The sequence below is a fragment of the Sceloporus occidentalis genome, unplaced genomic scaffold (assembly GCF_023333645.1).
Source record: "Sceloporus occidentalis isolate IW3139 unplaced genomic scaffold, rSceOcc1.0.p SCAF_6, whole genome shotgun sequence".
NCBI classification, from domain to species: domain Eukaryota; kingdom Metazoa; phylum Chordata; class Lepidosauria; order Squamata; family Phrynosomatidae; genus Sceloporus; species Sceloporus occidentalis.
In genome coordinates, this window is record NW_028316986.1 from 41930816 (window position 1) to 41951158 (window position 20343).

The 20343-nt window shown below is 39.9% G+C and overlaps 1 protein-coding gene across 1 annotated transcript in view; it reads left to right on the forward strand.

Moving 5' to 3' along the window:
- LOC149310662 (dynein axonemal heavy chain 14-like) overlaps positions 1 to 20343 on the forward strand; it is a 352749-nt gene that overhangs the window by 85531 nt on the left and 246875 nt on the right. Inside the window, 6 exon segments of the mRNA XM_089529413.1 lie at positions 4708 to 5055; positions 8786 to 9127; positions 12920 to 13313; positions 14504 to 14694; positions 17884 to 18129; positions 18594 to 18715. Of these exon segments, the coding sequence (XP_089385539.1) occupies positions 4708 to 5055; positions 8786 to 9127; positions 12920 to 13313; positions 14504 to 14694; positions 17884 to 18129; positions 18594 to 18715 (1643 nt within the window).

Genomic DNA, 20343 nt, shown 5'->3' on the forward strand with positions numbered 1-20343 from the left:
ATTATTGGTTATTGCACACTCCTCACCGCCACCTAGTTAATTTCGTGACTGCAATCGACTGTTCTCAGCAGCCGATAAAGCTGGTGCTGGTTTGGATTTGAGGCCATAGTTGCTCCCTTTGTACCGAGGTCAGCTACCAGTGAGCACTCTGTCTATTTGGAGCCATGATTTCCCCTCTACATATCGGGGAACACCACTGGCTCATGCCTCCCTGATTCAGGACCATAGTGTGTCTTCGATACCAAGGGTCACTACCTGCGAACACACTGCCAAATCCTGGGCCATGCTTGTCCTCTCCTTTGTGAGGCCTCTTATGCTCCTACAATTCGTCCCTTAAGCCACTTTCAGTGATCACTTGTTTGGCTCTGAGCCATGATCACCCTTGCAGACCCCACATCACTGCTGTTCCTAGGTAGCTGATTTGGGGGATATGCTGATCCCTCCATACTGAGGGACGACATCACCATTTGCATTCTGAGGACCTCCTTTCTCTCAGGCTGCATGGTATTATGTACAGATACCTTTGATGGTTTAAATTGCTCTCCGCAACCTGGAACGGCTAAATGCCACTTAATGCAAACATTCAGGTCTGACATTTGAGTCATCCCCCATAATGTTGGGGGTGCAACCTGGGTGCTCTTGGTACGAATAATCCTTCACCATATGAAAGGCTGTCAGGATTATGCAATCAATACTCATAAATTGGTTTGCTTCCTCTATACCTAGAGACATTACCATTATGCACTCGATATCAGCACAATTGTGATCATCTTGTTCCCCCCATGGGAGGCTTTGATACCATTGTTCAGAGACCATCATTCATAGGGGAAATGTTCTGCCACTTCCCAGTGTAACTGTCAGTCAAGATATTGGTGGCTCTTTACCAAGGACCACTATATACTGGGAAATACATGGCCATTCCAAGGGGTCCCTGTCAATGCCACCCTCTTTTCAGGAACAGGTGACTAACAACTGCTTCAGTTCGTTTCCATTTTTGCTCTGGACACATAGCTCCGTTTTGAGCCTCCATTTGAAGATCTGTCCTCCTCTGTGGATATTTTTGAGATCTCGAGATGTGCATACCTGCCCTATCTCTCCAGGACAACTGATGTCATAACATCCTGCTTCTCCTGAACCTCTGTCCAAGTCGTAAATTGGGTGCAGACCTCCACCTGCAACCCTGACAAGGCTGACTATGCATTCTGCAAATCTCCTGGGGGTTCTCTCCCATAAACAGAATCCTGTCCTCCCTCTAATTGTTATGCCCTGTCACAGCGTACTTCATGCTTCATTACGTGCCCTGGACCTTCACGATAAGGGATTTTGAGACACTGTTATATGCTCTCCAAGCCCTTCTGCTCATGCTGGCATGCTTTCGTGCATTAATGATACAGCTAGAGTCGTTCCTCCTAAGCATTAGAGATAAGACTATGACAATTTCTGTCATGTTGCCAGGTGTTTTGCACCACCTGGCTACGAATTAGACTTCATGATGCTTGAAGTCTAATCCAGCTCCACAGCTCTGAAAACTTTTCTTCCCAGGGCCCATTCATGATTGATTGTCAGCATCTCACTCCTGCTATACTGTTTGCCTATCTGTTCTGGCTGTTCCTGCCATGTCATGATATCTTTGATACAACCTCTACAGGACATCATGTCATGGGATACCATCCTCACAGGGATTTCTTACAACCTGACAGTGTGGTATCCCTTCACTTTTACAATGTTGTTACTAGTCTTATTGACATCACACCAGCCACTGATATTTTTCTTGTCATTTCAGTCAAGATCTGAATGCATCATGCTGATAGCCTGGAGCATTATGCTCACATACAGCATGTCTTGTATGTCACAACAACTGGATCTTGCAATCTTCTTATTTCTCTCTTATCAGAAATTTGTTGTGACTGGATGAGGCAATATTCCTCCTCTCTGACATCCACCACTGTTCCAAAAATTGTTACTGGACCTTTTCTCCAGTTCAATGTCATTAGGCTTTCTCTCTCTATGAATGGACTTCCCAACCAACTCATTACTGAGCACAGATGTCTATTTTATACTCTATTAATGAGGACATTTAGCCCTAGATAACAGCATTCTAGGCTGTGTCTGTCAATGCCATAGTATCCAAATCATGGCTTTGAGAGGCTTTATCAGATCGCTGCCCTTTTTACTACTTTCAAGATTATTTGAATGACATACCTTTGGGTTTGAGGACTTTGTAAGCCCCTCTTTCTTGGGTACCAATGTCTTGACCCATACAACTTCACATTATTGCAAGCCTTTTGCCTTCATGTTGACTTCAATTTACCTTTCAGATTAGACAGTGTCTGTATACATAGGAGCCCTGGTGGCTCAGTGGTTAAATGCCTGTACTACAGCCACTCCCTCAAAACCATAATGTTGCGAGTTCAAGACCAGCAAAAGGGGTCAAGCTTGACTCAGGCTTGTATCCTTCTAAGGTCGGTAAAATGAGTACCCAGATTGTTGGGGGCAAATTAGCTTACAGTTGTAACCTGCTTAGACACTGCTTAGGTGGTATGAAGTGGTATATAAATGAAGCTTGTTTGTTTGTTTTTGTTTGTCTGTATACCAGACTTTCTTGCTTGCTATCTTTCAATAGCTGCTTACAGTAGTGAACTTCCTTCATTTTCACACCGCTTACCTATTCAGTAGCTTTGGCATAATCCCCATTACCAACAAACCTATCCTATCTAGGTCAAGGGTTTTCCCTGACCTTGGTTTATACCTGCTATTGATTATGGACCTGTATAACATATGGTTAGTTGGCAAGCCTGCTTTTTCTGCCAATAGGCATGTTTAACCTACATTGGTGACTGTTTCCACTACATCTCAGTATTGGATTTTCTGCTCGACTCTGTAGAGTTGTCATATCAGTGGGATTCTTCGTCCCCATGTTTGCATGCCCTTGAGCTTGGTTTCTCGAATGATGATTCTGTTTGGGGTCAATGTGCCTTTCTTATGTGACATGCCACTCCCTCCTCCACTGACCAAAGTTTGTTAGGCTAACCCATTTGTGTGATGTGCAGAGACCACGAAGAAGAAGGGCAGGTTGCTTATCTGTAACAGTAATTCTTTGAGTGGTCATCTGCGAATTTACAGAAATCCCACCCATCCTCCCCCCACAGTCGTGCCCTGCCTGCCTCTCCTTCGGTTCTGAGCTGCTACTCGACATCCATGGAACTGACAGTTTGGGCGGGAAATTGGCTAATAAGGCAGTTGGAGAGCGGGCGGGGCTACCGGCAAAACGCCTCTGATAGCTCTAAGTTGGTTCTGAAGCTAACTGCACAGGCACAGAATAACCCATTTGTGTGAATTCACAAATGACCACTCGAAGAAATACCGTTACAGGTAAGCAACCTGTCCATATCAAAATCCAAAACACTTTTGGTCCCATGTATTTCTGATAAGGGAAATTCAACCTATAGAAGATTTTCCCCAGTAGATGTGACTGATCAGCTGACCAAAGAGGGTTCTACGGGAACAACATGCTTGTACCTAGTCCATTTCCCCTTCAGCTGGAGCATCTTTGATTTAGGTTGTACAGTAAGACACCTTCCTGTGTTTCAAAAAGAGATTGTGATATATTGTGGTAGTACTCCATAGGACAGCACATGAGCATAATATACAAAAGGCACAATTATCTTCAACATTTTGTGGCTCCTGGAGGCCAGTCATTATTAGGTTGTTATGGTTGAGGAGGCATCATTTTTGCATTTTTTTAAATGTTTAAAATTATTTTTAAAAAAGAGAGTAGTTCCATCCAGCAGAGCATACTACTTTGTATGTTGTACACCTCATTTTCCTTCCTTGCTGGTTATTTCCTCCATTTATCTCTATCTAGATCTAGTTGTTAGTCTTATTCAGAATATACCTATTAACTCAAATGGGGATTTGATAAACTAACATTTACATACATTTAATTGACACACACACACACACACACACACACACACACACATATATATATATATATAATTAGGACTAACAATTGAATTTTGGCTTGTGTCACTTCCATCCTTCCTTTTCCAGGTACTCCATTCTTTTTCTTCTTTCTCTCACTTTTCTGGGTTTTTTCTCCATTCAAGCAAAAATTCATGCCATAGGGTTACTATAAGACTGTATTTATTTCAGCCTCTTTCACTCTCATGGTGCCAAACTGATTTCTCTTCCCCTCCCCCCATCTTTTTCTGTCTCTGGGTGATGTACTCTTGTCTCTAGCTTCACAAGAACACAGGACGTGAACTGGTATTCGAAGGAATAAGTTGATTGAACTAGAACTGGTAATTAAAATGTATTGGTCAAGTGAGGGTGAACAACCAGGCAGCATCAGAGCTAAAGTAAAGAATATATTAAATGCTGAATTGAATTTACTTTCTCTTTCTTTTTTATTTATAAGTGTGAATAAGTGTGAACAAGTATGGATAAGTTCATAATCAGTAACACCAGTGGATGCTTTTGGTTTATTGAGGTCTTGATAAACCAAAATTAAAATTAATTTATAATATAGCAACACCCCTGCTTGTGTTCCCTTTTTGTGTTCCTTACATCTATATAATTGAGACCAGTTTGTGTTTAAACCAGATTAAATCAGTATGTGAGGCTAAAACTAATACAGGGCTATATTGAAGTATTTTTGACTTTCAAAGTTAAAATTTATAATTTATTGCCATTTTAATTGTGCAGATTCTGAGTCTTCTGTCTCTTCAGAGTTGTTCACTGGGCCAAGTTGAATGTTACTGCAGAAATTTTATGGAATTTTGTAATATGGTAGATAAAGCAAAAAATACAACTGACAAAATATCAGCACTAAGAAGAGAGATGTCTACAGATGAGTTTAGAAACATTTTGGAAAATTATACGATTGATATAAAGGAGATTGTGTGCATGGTTGTTGAAAGGAGGATCTCTATGTTTAATGTCAAAAGTTGCAACTATCAGAAAGACTGCCTGCCATATTTTGAGGCTTTGCTTAATAAAATACATCTCTGCTTCTATGCAGCAATGGAAGCAAAGAATGCACATCTTGTAGAAGTAAGTACATCCATTTAAAAATGTATTTATTAAGTTTATATCCTGCTTATCCACTATTAATACTGTTGTTCATGGTACTCTGTGCCACAAAGATTTAAGACAAAGACATTGTATGGGAAACATTGCTAAGGAACAAAATACTACTTAAAATATAGGTACAGTGCACCTGTGCCATACACGAACGTGCCATACGCAGCTTTAACCTTACGCGGAAGGTTAAGCCGCCGGGCGATAAGTGGTGCGCGCTCTTGTGGCACGCGCACCGCGCCAAACGCAGAAGCACTCCTCCATTGCAGCCAATGGGGTTTGAGCTTACATGTTTTTCCCCATACGCAGAGGGATCCAGAATGGATCTCTGCATATGGAGAGGGTCCACTGTAGTAACAAAATACAATGTTCCATCCACATTTGTGGGGGTTGGGGTGAAGGACCCAGGCAAATGTGGAAAAACCATGAATACTCCCCCCCCCCCCAAAGAAGTTAAAAGTCAGGAGGGGGGAAGAAGGGGAGTGCACATGTCTGTTCCTCTTGCCTGCCCCTCCCATCCTCTCACTGGCTTCCTTGAGCCAGTTAGAGGATTTGAGGGGGAGAAGAGGAGCGGGCATACCTGGTCCTCTTGCCTGCCCCTCCCATCCTTTAACTGGCTCAGGGAAGCCAGTTAAAAGAAGTGGGGGGGAGAGAAGAAAGGATCATGCACGCACTCTTTCAGGCTGCTCCCTCCATCCTTGGTGTCTCCCCCAAGGGAAAGCCCGAGAGATGGGAGGAAGAGTGTACACTCATGTGGGTTTAACATCGCAAAAAATCAAAACTGTAATACGACGAATAAGACTTCCCATCTATCGAACTCTGCCCATGGTTATTATTTGAATTTTAGCATGCTAGTTTTAATTTTATACTTTTAAATCTTGTTTTAAGGGGGGCACTATGTATATATGGATGTATTTTAGCCTGTTGTACGCCACTTTGATTGCCTGGCAAAAAGTGGGATAGAAATAAAAATTTTATTTTATTTTATTAAATGTTAAACCGGTGAAAGTTGAGGGCTGAGTGTACTGCTATCTTTGGAACTGAGGACAGGCACTGTATTCATTGTTTTTAAGATTCAGGAGAAAGGGGAAAAATAGGTTGATTGTAGCATTGCTTCTGCTAGAATCTCCCAAGTTAGGCAGGCTTTTGCTTAGAAGCCACTTTAAATGTGCTGACACTGTGAAGAAAAGATACTAGTCGTCAGCAGGTAGAAAGGAAGAAACTCAACTGGCTACTGAGGTAGAGTAAAGGACAACTGCAAATGACACAACTGGATTCAGGGTAAAAGGACATTCACTTGCTGGCATGGTCAGATGTGAAAGTCAAGTCTAGAGCTGCACAACACATACAATAGGAATATAGAATGGGAGAAGCATGAATTAGGGGAAGCTAGAAATCATAAAATAAGAAACAGAATGTATTAGCAATACTTAATTTTGGCTAGCTAAAGTGAATTAAAATGAGACATTTTCAAACAGGTAACTATAGTTTACTTTGAAATTACAATCTTAAAAAATTGGGTGGCATTAATAGCGAGGCAAGATGTAGCAAAAGCAACCACAATTCATATTTATGCTCCAACTACAGAGGCAGAAGAGGAAGAAATGGAAAGATTCTTGCATCTAGGAGCAAAATTGTTCACACACCAAAACAAGAAATTTTGGAAGGAGTAAATAGGAAACAGAGCAGAATCAAACATTGTCAGAGAACTTGGTGTGGGATCAATAAATGAAGTAGGTGTGTGTCCTACCAAACTTTGTGAGGCCAACAGTTTATTCGTTGCAGACAAATTATATAGGTAATGGAACATGACCTTATGCTATGTACTTGGAAGAGGAATATGGAGAAGCTCCATTCTCTCTGCAAAAACAAGACCAGGAATAGTTTGTAGCACAAACCTTGAACAGCTAATAAAAAAAATCAGAATTCAAATATATAGCCATGTTAGTCTGTAGAATCAGTATGCAGAGAGATTTTGTAGCACCTTTGAGACTAACTGAAAGAAGTTGGCAGCATGAGTTTTTGTAGACTTCAGTCTATTTCCTCAGGTGCATTTGAGGAAGTCTGTGAAAGATGCTGCCAACTTCTTTATTTCTCTTAGTCTCAAAGGTGCTACAAAACCTCTCTACAAAAAAATCAGGTACACTAAGTCAATCACAGTGCCAAAATATATAAAATAAATAAAAATAAATAAATCTAAAGGACATATTCAAAGAATTTAAAGGCAATGCAAAAACAGATTTGTATTACTGAGGCTAATTAATAGGGAATCAGAAGAACTGGACTGAAACCAGGGACATTATCAGGGAATAATTCAAAAATGCATTGTCTATACCAAATATATATATATATATATATATATATATATATAGCCTCAGTGTGTGTGTGTGAGTGTGTAATACAGCTCTGGATGATTAATGAAAATCTTGAAATGGTTATGAACAAGTAGAAGCAAATGATGACAGAAATGGGGTCAGAATTCTGAAAACAACTGTTCAGCAACTTTTGTTTGGTGGCAAAGAGAACTATAATAATAATAATAATAATAATAAACAATCTAGAAGACAACAAAAAAGACATGTAAAAAGACCTCTTTCACAAGATTTGAGAAATGAAAGGGAAATGTGAACCTAGAATAGGTATGCTGCAGGGAACACAGTATATGATCAGGACACAATAAAGATGATAGAATCGTTACATGAACTATAAAAGAAATGAAAGCATGACAAATTGCTTTAAGGGAAGAGTCTTTTGATAATGAGTTCACAATTAGAAAGTGAACTGGAAAGGGGCTTTCATGCTCTAGGAAGACTTAAATCACCCAGAATAGCTGATACACAAATAGATTTTACACCAGAATTTTACTATATTTGGAGTGAGAAGTGCCACTTGTTGAAGCTGGATTTAGAAAAGGAAGATGTAATAGATACCATATTGCAAACATCCTAGCTCAACCATTACGCCGTATGGTGATTGTAGTCAAGAAATCAGAAGATTACTTAAGATTTGAAAGGCAGTCATGATACAGTTAAATAAGATCCTCAATTAAATTGTTGTTGTGTGTCTTCAAGTTGTTTCTGACTTATGGCAACCCTAAGGTTAGACCCTATCATGAGGTTCTAGGATTCTGTAGACCATGGTTCAAATCTGTGCTTGGCCATTGAAAGACACTGGGTGACCTTGGGCAAGTTACACTCTCTCAGCCTCAGATGACTGCAGTGGCAAACCCGCTCTGAAGAAACTTGCCAGGAAATCCTCATGATAGGTTTGTCATAAGTTGGAAATGACTTGAAGGCACACAACAGCACAATGACAAGAGTAAATCAAGCCTGAACTCTCCCTAGAAACCAAAATGACTAAACTGAGACTATTATACTTTGGACACATCATGGAAAATGGAAAAGACTGGAAAATATGATTTTGCTGGGGAAAGTAGAAGGCAGTTTTAAAAGAAATACACAGACCATATTACAGATTATTTGTTCTAGAAGTCATGGCTGTCCTGAGTTGGCAAGACCTGAGCAGGGATGCTGATGGTCATGTAATAATGGTGTGCCTCCCTACCTTTCCTCACCTCTTGCAACCCTGTGTACACTTTCTTGGGATGTCTACCTCAAGGTTTTACATGCACTCTTCTATAGAATTTCTAATATATTTTGGGGATATATATCTAAGTTATTTATTAATATTTCACTTTATTTAGGTCACCAAAACAGCAGTAGCAAAGCTGAGCAAAGAACTAATCACAGTGGATGGATTTATTGAACATTTGCTATACCTCCAAGAAATTACCACAAAACTACCCAAAATAAAGATGCAGTGTGACAATCTTTCTGAGCTCTACTTTATTGCAAACGACTACGACATTTTTCTTCCACTTCAGCAACTAGCACTGTATCAGACAGTTGTGCGAACACTCCAGAGTCTTCAATCAACTGTCCTTATTTGTGAAAAAATGAAGGATGATTATATTATAAAATTCAGTGAAGGCTTGGTAGAATATATTGACAATCTGCAAGCTGAAATGAGGGAATACAAAAACAAAGTAAGTTACTGTGGTAGAAACCAGTATCCATTCAATCTTAGTATTTGCTGAAAAATACAGCTGTACATTTAATTTACCTATCAAGACATGACTTAATGTGGGTATTGGTAAAGAAAAAAGCCCTTTTCATGTTAATTAATTAATTTTGGAAAATCAACATTCTCCTTCACCTCACCCCATTTTAATTGCTGTTAGAACAATTGGAGATTTCAGATAGTGTAGGTAAGCCTTGGTGCCTACACTCGTACTTCTTTAGTTCAGGTTTGTCCATTTGCTCTTTTATCTGTTGTAATGCATAGAGTCATAGAGTTGGAAGAGACCGCAAGGGCTATCCAGTCCAACCCCCTGCCATGCAGGAACTCTCAATCAAAGCATCCCCAACGGATGGCCATCCAGCCTCTGTTTAAAGACCTCCAAGGAAGGAGACTCCACCACTCTCTGAGGTAGTGTGTTCCACTTTTGAACAGCTCTCACTGTCAAAAAGTTTCTCCTAATGCTGAGCTGGAATCTCTTTTCCTGGAGCTTGCATCCATTGGTCCTGGTCCTAATCTCTGGAACAGCAGAAAACAAGCTGGCTCCCTCCTCGATATGACATCCCTTCAAATATTTAAACAGGGCTATCATATCACCTCTTAACCTTCTCTTCTCCAGGCTAAACATACCCTGCTCCCTAAGTTTCTCCTCATAGGGTGTGGTTTCCAGACCCTTCACCATTTTGGTCACCCTACTGTGGACACATTCTAACTTGTCAACATCCTTTTTGAATTGTGATGCCCAGAACTGGGCATAGTGTTCCAGGTGACGCTCGACTAAAGCAGAATAGAGTGGCACTAATACTTTCCTTGATCTTCTAGATGCTATACTACTATTGCTGCAGCCTAGAATCACACTGGCCTTTTTAGCTGCAGCATCACACTGTTGACTCATGGTCACAAATATTTTATATATCCAAGCAACCAGACCATGTGACCCCAGAAACTGCTAAGGTCAGTGGTCATATGAAAACTTGCACTTTTCCCTACTTCCTCTTAATTTCTTGGCTCTTTGCTCTCTTTCTTTGTCCTCAGCTTCAAGATAATGAGTTAAAGTGTTAAGCTCACTGCAGCTCTTCCTTTTACCTAATCTTTTCATTAGAAAATTAGAATGTGGGTACTTCAAGTGTATGTGCATTCTGAAAACAATTAGTAAAGTTCTTTAATCTGTAACTTGATCTGTCCTACTTGTATTTGCTTAAGTCACTGTCAACCAGGCTAAACTCCGCTGAGAGAGGCTGTTTCTTAACATATGCAGTCTTCATATTTTTCCTTAAAGGTATAACACCCTTGTATAAACTCCTTTTTCTCACAATTTACATTTTGTTTCATGTATGAACGAAAAGCCATAAAGCTTTCCTAATATTAGAACATGTCTCTAACAAATGATAAAATGGAAATTAATAAAGCTTACGGAGGAGGGGGGGATTAAATGACAAAAAACAGACTACAGAAAATGTAAGCTTCTTCCATTCATTCCATCCATCCTAATCTGTGTCAGGGCCACACACAGTTTAGAGTAAAAAGAAAAGAGTCGTCTTTAGCTGCATGCTATGTTTTACTGTAGCCTGAAGCATGCCATCTTTACTGGCAGCAGAATACTGGAGAAATGGTTTGTAAGGAGAAGAAGGAAAGGCTATCCTTTCCTCCTAGCAGTTGCCCTATTACACCTATTAATGTGACAAAGCATAGTGGACTATTATTATTATTATTATTATTATTATTATTATTATTATTATTATTTATATAGTGCTGTAGATTTGCACAGCGCTGTGCATAAAAACAATAAATATAAAAAAGTAAACCTGCCTATGGCGTACAATCTAAGAAATGATAGGATAATACATATAATATCACTACAGTGATATCGTTCTTTCAGATGCCTGTGAACCATATCATGACAACAACAGTGATGGAGAGGCCCTCTGTCTGCAGGCTTTCCCCATTATTTTCAATGGAAGAGAATGGATTCATTCATGTTCTAGACTCTGGAGCACTGGAAAACAAGGTCTCTCCACCCACTGAATGACATCCTTTCAGATGTCCAGGTGGCTATCATATTAACTTTCAGTCTTCTCTTCTCCAAGTTAACAACATCCAGCTGCCTAAGTTATTCCTCATAGGACTTGGCTTCCACCTTTGATTATCTTGGATTATCTTGGTCACCCTCATGGATACATTCCAGCTTGTCAATATCCTCCTTGAGCTGTGGCACTCAGAACTGGACCCAGTGGTACTACTTCTTTCCTTGATCTGGACATTACACTTGTGTTGCCTAAAATTACATCATATTGTTGACTCATGTTTAACTTGTGGTATACTGGACACCCTTTCACATTTACTATTCTCAAGCCAGATGTCACCATCCTATATTTGTGCACTTCATTTTTCCTGCCTAAACGTCTCTTCTCTTTCCTCTCTTCCTCCCACCATATATATATTTAAAACAGTAATGCAACTGTTGTAAAAAATAATCACATGGGTGGAGAGTGGCACAGTGAAAAATGTGTCATTGTGACCCCCACGCCACCAAAATATATCTTTTCTTTGGGCATTGTAAAGCCCAGGCCAAACAAAAATGGGGTCCAGTGTCTTGTAGAAACTTTGGAAAGAGATGAAACCTGGTTGTTTGCAAATATGACAGGAGGGCACTGTCAAGATGGCTTGAATTTCCTCCATTGCCAATCTACCATCTCACATTAATGAGGGACTGTATGAAAAGAACAAGGAACTATAAGGAAGCAAAGTGACTGAGATATAGGAGGGAAGGTTTGGGCATGCAAACTAGGATGTGGCACAGTTGTTTCAGTTTAAATTTACATTTTGTTTGTTAAAGAAGGAACTGACTGTGGGATGAACGTTGCTGAAAGCCTTGATATGTTTCTGATTTAATATGCCTAAGGCAAACCTTTTGCAAGGTTTTCTTTACAAGATTTGTTCAAAGCAAGCTTCCTTTCACCATTCTCTGAGGCTTAGTCCAAGGTCAGCTAGTGGGTGTCCATGGTACATTAAATGTTATTTGAATGAGGTCTTCATAATCTGTCGGAATTTAAGATACTTAAAGGAGGTCCTTGGTAAAGAAAAGGTTAAGAATTGCTGCCTTAGACTACATGCGCATGGAGAGCATACAGCCCCAAAGCTCAGCCAGACATTCAACCTTGGCCACTCCCAAATGCAAGCCCATTTTCTGTCTCTTCAGAGACTGAGCTCCAGAAAATGATGGAGTGGCTATACAAAGCTAGTGGCTGCTAGCTCCGCCCATCCAAGTCAGATGGAATCAACAGAAATCAGATGGACAAGTTATCCAAAATTTTAAGTAGTTACATTGCTGTGGGGATAGGATTAGGTTGTATTTGGATTCAAATTGTGACACTGCCTATACATTTTCAAATATTTGCATAAGACAGTACATGTCTGTCAAGCAGCTGGTCTTTTAGTCTTGATGTTTGAGAGCAAGAAATTCTACTTCTTCAGAAGTCAGTTTCCTTGTAACGGAAAACATTTTTTGAAGAGAATTCTTCTTTAATTGTGATGAAAGCATATATATTAATCCATATAGTGTGCCAAGAAATCATTGACCCTGCTCATGTCTCTGGTAATGGATTAGAATTTCTGAATGTATTTTAATTCAACCATTCATTTTCTTTTTTTAACTTGTGAATGTATCACAAATATATTTTAATGGCAGTCCTATATAGCTCATGAAAGGATTAAATAATTTTGTAATTGTGATCACTTTATCATTTATTTTATTGTTTAGGTGAGAAACCCTGTTCTCCTCCTCAGTGAAACATTGCCTAAGACAGCAAAAGAGATGATTGAGAGCCTCATTGAAGAAGCAGCAGAAATCAGTGAAAAAATTCTAAATTATGCAAATTACCAGACTGTTTTGGACAGCTCTGTTAGTGACATGAAATCACTGTCGTTGGAAAAATTGTCACATAGAAGTCAATCTGGAGATTTACAACGGGTGAATGCTGAACTTGCTGAAATTGAAAGTGAACTTACATTGCGTAAATTGTTGTGGGATTCTCAGGAAGAGTGGGCCAAGCTTTTCGCTAGGTGGAAATACACAATTTTTTGGTTTCTTGATGTCGATTTAATTCAAAAAGATGTTAACAGGTTCATTCAGATCACACATATTCTTGAAAAAGGTAAAATGCAATTGATAATTAGTCATTGGGACTGAATTGAAACAAAACTATTTTTAGAGATTAAAACTGCCATTAATTGATAATATATAGTTAGTGGCAGTAGTTCAGATATGAATGTTTATATATAAAAAAGGCTATCCTGCTCCACTTTTAAATTGTAAGAGTATTTTAACATGAGAAAAAGACAAGTCACTATTATGAACAAAGAGTGCAAGCCCTTTTTTCCTTGCCACTATATGTCTCCTTGGTCAGCTCATTATGACAAACTGCAGTCTACAACTGGCATCCTGTTCAGTATTTATGATGTTGCAAGCTGGAATTACAACCTTCTAAATTTTGCAGTTCACATTTATTATCATTGCACCATTGCAACAACCACAAATGCCCCCCCCCCCCCAAACAACCTTAGGAGCCAGTAGCTGCACCAACCAAATAAGTTCATAGGTGATGGGAAGTGAGGTACTAAAGGATTATGTGCCCAATTCCATCCCATCAGCAAACTGCACTGCAACAAGCAGTTGCAACAGGGCCCCTCAAGGGGTCTCTGCCACTGCTTATTCCACCATGGTTCACTGGCTGGATGCATTGTCTTTCAGCACCCTGCTTGCCAGTGCCTCAGAACACCTTTGGTTTGCCTGGCTTCTAAGGTAAATTTGTGAGAGTCATATTATGAGACAGATCATAGTTACATCTCCCATATATGATCTCAGCCTGTTTTAGACTTCTAGGAATATTTTTATGTGCGAGAAACCAGTTGCATGTCCCTACTTTATGACTGTGGAGTGAAACAGACCGCTCCTTTATACTAGTTTTGGGGTCGTGTCAGAGTGTGGCATTTAGACGACGTATGCTCTGATGCCAGCCTGAAGCTGACGGCACGCTGCAGGAGCACCACAAAGCTGCAGCAGCTCCAGAAAATCTCGTTTTTTGCTGACTCAAAAAGGAGCAGCAATTTGATGCTTCTTTTTGCACCAGCAAAAAGCTGGATTGGGGCTGTGGCATGAGGTTGCTGCAGCCCCCATCCGGCTTTCTTAGGGGTGGCATCACACCACTTCTTTGGGGCAGTCGGTTTCGCCCATCTGTGAAGTATTAGCACATATTAGAAAAAATGTTTGTAATATAATATATATTTGGAACAAACCTTGTGAGAAGTGTTTTTAATGTTTCCATAACGCTTTCATATTTTGAAGGATTGCCAGAAAATACTATTTTACCTACACTGAAGAAGTCATTGATGGATTTTAAGGAATTCTTGCCTATCATTATAGCCTTACGAAATCCCAGTCTTCAGCCAAGGCACTGGGAAACTATACAGAACATTGTTGGACAGTCGCTTTGTTTGGATAAAAGGCTTACCTTGGATAAGATTCTTGAACTTAATGTAATTACATCTGTACTATACTTTAAAATGTTTATTTTAAATGTTATCACATCCACACGTTTGATCATAGAGTTGCCAGAATTGGGGCGTTATATAGTGTAGCCAAAACAAAGATCTTAGTAAGATTGTGGATATAGTATACTAAATGTATCAAGTGCCTTCCAAACCTTCAGATCTCTGTAGTTTTTACTCAGGAACATAATGCTTTATGATACAAACCAGTGGATATCCCTGATGGAGCAAAAGACTTGAGAACCTTCAGACCCCCTAAAGGTTATAAATCCCTTTTCAGCCTTCAGAAACAAGATGAAATCCTACTGGTTTTTAAGCCTGTTGGCAAGGGAAATCTGTCTGACTTTAGATATTAGAGTGTTTTAAAAAATTGTGAGTGAAACAATTTGTAGGGCCTTATTGCATGAGAAAAGAAAGCTGAAACGGAGGAGGAGCATATCAGTGATTTCTGTACCTCTCAGCATGCCGTCGTACACTTTGGTTCTCTCCTTAGGGAGATGGTTTTCATAAAAGTATCTTTTGTCACACTGGAAAAAAATAAGTTTGACAAAAGGCATACTTTTACAACCTTCTTCCTTGGGAAGAGAACAGAGGTGCAACAATGGAGAGCCACAGAGAAAGCCAATATTCTCCTATGTTTTGGCTTTCTTTTCTTTTGCAATAAGACTCTCAGTGCTTATCAGCTGTGGTCCAACTCTGTGTTCATTTCTTTCCTTGTGACTGCTGTGGCTCACATAATTAGATCTCGGCCTCAGAGGGAGCCATCAGGCAGACCAGCAACATCTTGGATTGCCTGAAGGAAGAGGCCCCTCCCTCCTCAACTGTCATCTCGGCCTCAGAGGGAGCGATCAGGCAGACCCAGCAACATCTTGGACTGCCTGAAGGACGAGACTTCTCCCTCCTTTAACTGTATTTTGTATTGTATTACGATTTTACTGTACACCGCTATGATCATCGCGGAATAGCGGTCTATAAATAAATGTTGTACGTTGTACCTGTGCATAGACATGTTTGGACCATTCTGGAACTGAGTAGCTTTTTGGCAGTAGTTGTGTCCCTCAATTCAGCAGGCATCTCAGATTGTGCTACAGTTACTCCCTTGTTTCTATATTGTCTGCTGTGCAAGCAGCAACAGTGTTTGGAACTTTTTATTCAATGACTGAGAAAATTGCTGAGTAGTGTGCTTTTTGACATTTCTATGATATTTTCTCTTTTTACATCTTCTTGTCTACCTTTCAATTTATTTGGCACATTTCCAGTCTCACTGTATAGATTCAAAGGCCATGTTCAATTGTTGTAAATCATGTGGGGGGGGGGGGGGGATGGTGCATCCATCAATGCACTCTCAATGGATGGCCATTCAGTATTTGTTTAAAAACTTCCAAAGAAGGAGATTCCAGCACGTTCTGAGGCATTCCACTATCAGACAGCTCGTACAGTCAGGAAGTTATTTCTAACATTTAAGTGGAGTCATAGGGCATGTTTTCCAGACCGTCCATCATTTTGTTTGACCTCCCCTGTAGCTAATCTGAATTCACATTTGGAGAGGTCATATCATTCCTCTGACGTGTATTGGGTATAATATATAAATAGAATGGCACCCTTCAAGTACATACAGAAAGTTTTTGTCTTTGATGACAACTCCCAAAAGGAACAGCCATGTAAGCATTACAATTTTCAGAGTAGATGTATTCAACTCATTGCTGTTTCCAATAAGATGCCTTGTTATTCCTGAACATCCTCAGAGTCACAGGCACTCTGTGGTTATGTTGTGGGGGAATATCACTGACTTAAAGTTACTGCCTGGTCTCAGTCATCCACTTTTGTCTTGCATTATAGATTGGACATAAGGGCCAGGAAACACACTGCTTTTAGAACTGCTGTTGTCTCAACTTTGTTGTCATAATGTTGAGTGAGCTAGCTAATCAAACTGTTATGTAAGTCATAGAGACCATGGAGAAATAGCATAAATTGGTTATCTCTCTTTGTGTGTGGGTATATGTATTCAAGTCACCTGACAACTTATGGTGACCCCATGAATTTCATAGGTTCCAAGATCAGATGGGATCTGGTGCCTTTCGGGTATCTGTAACTATTTGTGGGGACATTTGAATTCACACAATCTGTCCTCTTCCGCAACTCAGTGCCTTACCTGTTTTTTTTTAAATGGTATATTATGGAACTGAGAGAGTAGCACTGAATTCTTAAGCATACATACTAGAAGGGGGAGCAGGGCTGCTGCCAAAAAGCCACTGAGAAGTTCCACGTTCTGCAGAGGTGTGAGAACCAACTATTCACACATACACTCAAAAACCCCTATTACAGATGCTCTTTTGTAAAGATAAAGATGAGAGGGGCTGCAGGAAAGGGTTTGGAGCCACAAGTGCCCCATAGGTCACAAATTACCTACCCTTGGACTAGGACATATGCAGTTACTCCTTCCTGGATTTGATGATGTGCACATTCTTTGTCAGATGTGGTGAACATTCATAGTAGACAGTTGTTACTGAGATTTAGTTATTCAGTTCACGTTACACTTAACAAATATATTGGCCAAATGTATGTAGCAGTTACCAGTAAAAACATATCTTTTTTTACCTAATGTGAACTTATGCACACTGGATGAACGTTCGGGGGTTTGAGCTCATTCATCATTCTATGGATTATAGGATGCTTTCTTTCTTTCTTTCTTTCTTAATTAATTTTAATTTTAATTTATTTTATTTATATACCGCTATTCCAGAGATCATAGCGGTGAACAGCAAGTAAGCTAATTTGCAAGTAAGCTAATTAGCCCCCAACAGTCTGGGTACTCATTTTAGCGACCTCGGAAGGATGCAAGCCTGAGTTGAGCTTGGGCCCTTTTGCTAGTCTTGAACTCGCAACCTTGTGGTCTTGAGTGAATGGCTGCAGTACAGGCATTTAACCACTGCGCCACCAGGGCTCTTTCTTTCTTTCTTAAGATCCAGACAATAATACTCCTGTCCTGGTCCTTTGAGGGTGGTCATCTGCAAGTTTTTGCAACTAGGGCAAGAGATGGTTCTTTAGAAAGGTCTGGGAGCCACCAGAACACCAATTCATGCACTCCATGCACAGAATAGCCTGACATACTGATTTTAGTCAGGATGCAACCTATCATATTATTAATTCTTTTGTCTTTTTTAAAAAAACTTCTAGATGTTTCGGTGTAAAAAAGAAATAACTGAAGTATCTATAACAGCTACAAATGAAACAACTCTTGAAGTGATGATGAAAAAGATAATTGGACTTTGGTACAAAACTGATTTTCATTTATCCCAGTATCACACTGAAGCATCAGCTATTTCAATTATTTCATCAGCTGAAGACATAATTGCTTTATTGGAAGATTCTCAAGTGACAATTTCAACAATTAAAGGTTCTTGTTTTGTTGGACCAATTAAGGTAAAAATATTGGTGATGTTCGGAGATAGTTAAATTATTCTGGTGCTTAGCCATAATATATTGCTAATTTCCATTTTGGAAATCCAGTAGAAAACCAAACTCTAGACCAATTCAATTTTTAATAGCCAGGGCTCATATTTAAATGGGCCTCACTTTGTTTTTTTCTTATCTGTAATTGGTGCCTCCATAATGTGTAGATTTCTTTTCTCTCCCTGTCGTCTTTTTTTTTTTTACCTTCTCTCTTTCCAGAAGACAGTCATAACATTGTTGGGATGCCCTCATTTACATATAATCCTGACTCGGTTATAAATCTCAGTTTACCATTTGACATTTTATGGAGAGTGCCCATTGGAAAACCAGTGTGAATGTACAAAAATTAGAATTATCCACAAGGCCAAATTGTATAAAAGAGGAGGATTAGCTGTCACACACTTATTTTATGATTCTTCTGTTTTGTGTAATAGACTCTTGTAGATACTTGGGGTCGTAAGTTAAACCTCTTTTCTTGTACTTTGGAAGAATGGTTGACTTGTCAAAGGAATTGGATTTATCTTGAGCCTATCTTTCAAGCTCCAGAAATAAAAAGGTATGCTTAGGCACAGCAATACTGTTTTCCTTATCAATGAATAATAAATACAGTCTGCCCTTTCTTTACACGGGGGATCTGTTATGGACTCCCCTGAGTAAAGCGAATTCTGCCTATGCTTGAGCCCCATTTAAATGAATGGGGCTCGTGCATGTGGTAGCGTGAGCCCCATTATTCTCTATGGGACGCCAACCCTTCTCCCACGTAAAGCGCACCCGCATATGATGCAGGCACACTATATTCCCTATCAACGCCAAAATGAGGTGTGCATTAGATGATTATTCAAAGAGTTTGGGTATATCTTTGCCTTTTTTAGATTAGAGAGAGGTACATAATTATATGCATTCATTTTTTAAAAAAAATAAAAGATAATGTTTTAAAAGTGTACTTTTCAGTTCCAGGGGTTACTGAATGAACCAGATTGTCTAGACCCATTTCACTGTGGTTGCAGGCCTATTTATGTGATGGAGATAGTTTTGGTCATCTTGGTGGATGACATATGTCAAGAACTAGATGGGGTATTGTGTCCCTGTTGGTTCTGCTGGACCTTTAGATGGATTTCGATACTGTTGACCATGGTATACTTCTGGATCACCTCTCTGGGATGGCTTGGAGGCACTGTTCATTATGGTCTCTGTGGCTCACACAAATGGGCTCTGCGCGTGTGTAGAGATCACCAACAGAACTTTATAGAGCTAAGTAGCTTGGTGGGAATACCCCCCCCCCCCACTGCCTATTGCACATGCTCCAGCCCGCCAAGCTACAGTCTCCCCACTTTATTTCTGTCTGGCAAATAGAGCTAGTCTCCTCGTATCATTCTTGGGCTGAATAATTTTTTATTCACTTGTTTCTTCTCATTCTTCCATTTTTCTTTTCCGCTTTCTAACTTTACCCACCATATGTCGTTATAAAAAAATAGCCTTTTGTTCTATCCTCCTCCCCCCTTGAACTTTCATTCCTTTCTTTTCTACTCAGTTTCTCTCTTTAAACGTTGTTCCTCTTGCAGTCGGAATGTTTCTCTTTCTGATGCACACTCCAAATGTCTCTGCTGCTTGGGAAAGGGACATATTGTGGAGTGCTGTGCTATTTGTAAGGGATGCACAGCCCAGGATCAGAAAAATAGAGCTCAGCGCTTTACGTTTTATTGGTGGGAACAATCCCTCAAAGTTTCTGAAGCTGTAGTTTACGCTGACCTCTATCCCACTGTCCAAGCTGAAAAAGCTGAGTTACACTGTGGTATTGACGGACTCAATACCACAGTGTTAGCTATGGAGCTAACATCGATACTAGCTTTGGGGTCAACTTCGATGTTTTGATACCATCTTTGATACTGATAGACACCTCTTCTGTATTGAAGTTGTCCAGGAACCTGCCAAGAAGACCAAATCTGGCCATAATAGGACCCATTCATCTAATGGATGTTCTGATCTTCTGAGGTACCATTGGAAAAGGAGAAGTAGAAGGAAAAAAGAATCTGAAATCTCCCCCTCTGCTTCAATAACTCCACAAGATTCGGAGGTCTTATTGGCATTGGCAGCTCTTGCCACCAAGGGAGCTGTCCTGCCCTCTGGAGTTATGCTTCCACAACTTTCTGTTGCCACTCCTCCTGGATCTCTATCTGGTACTAG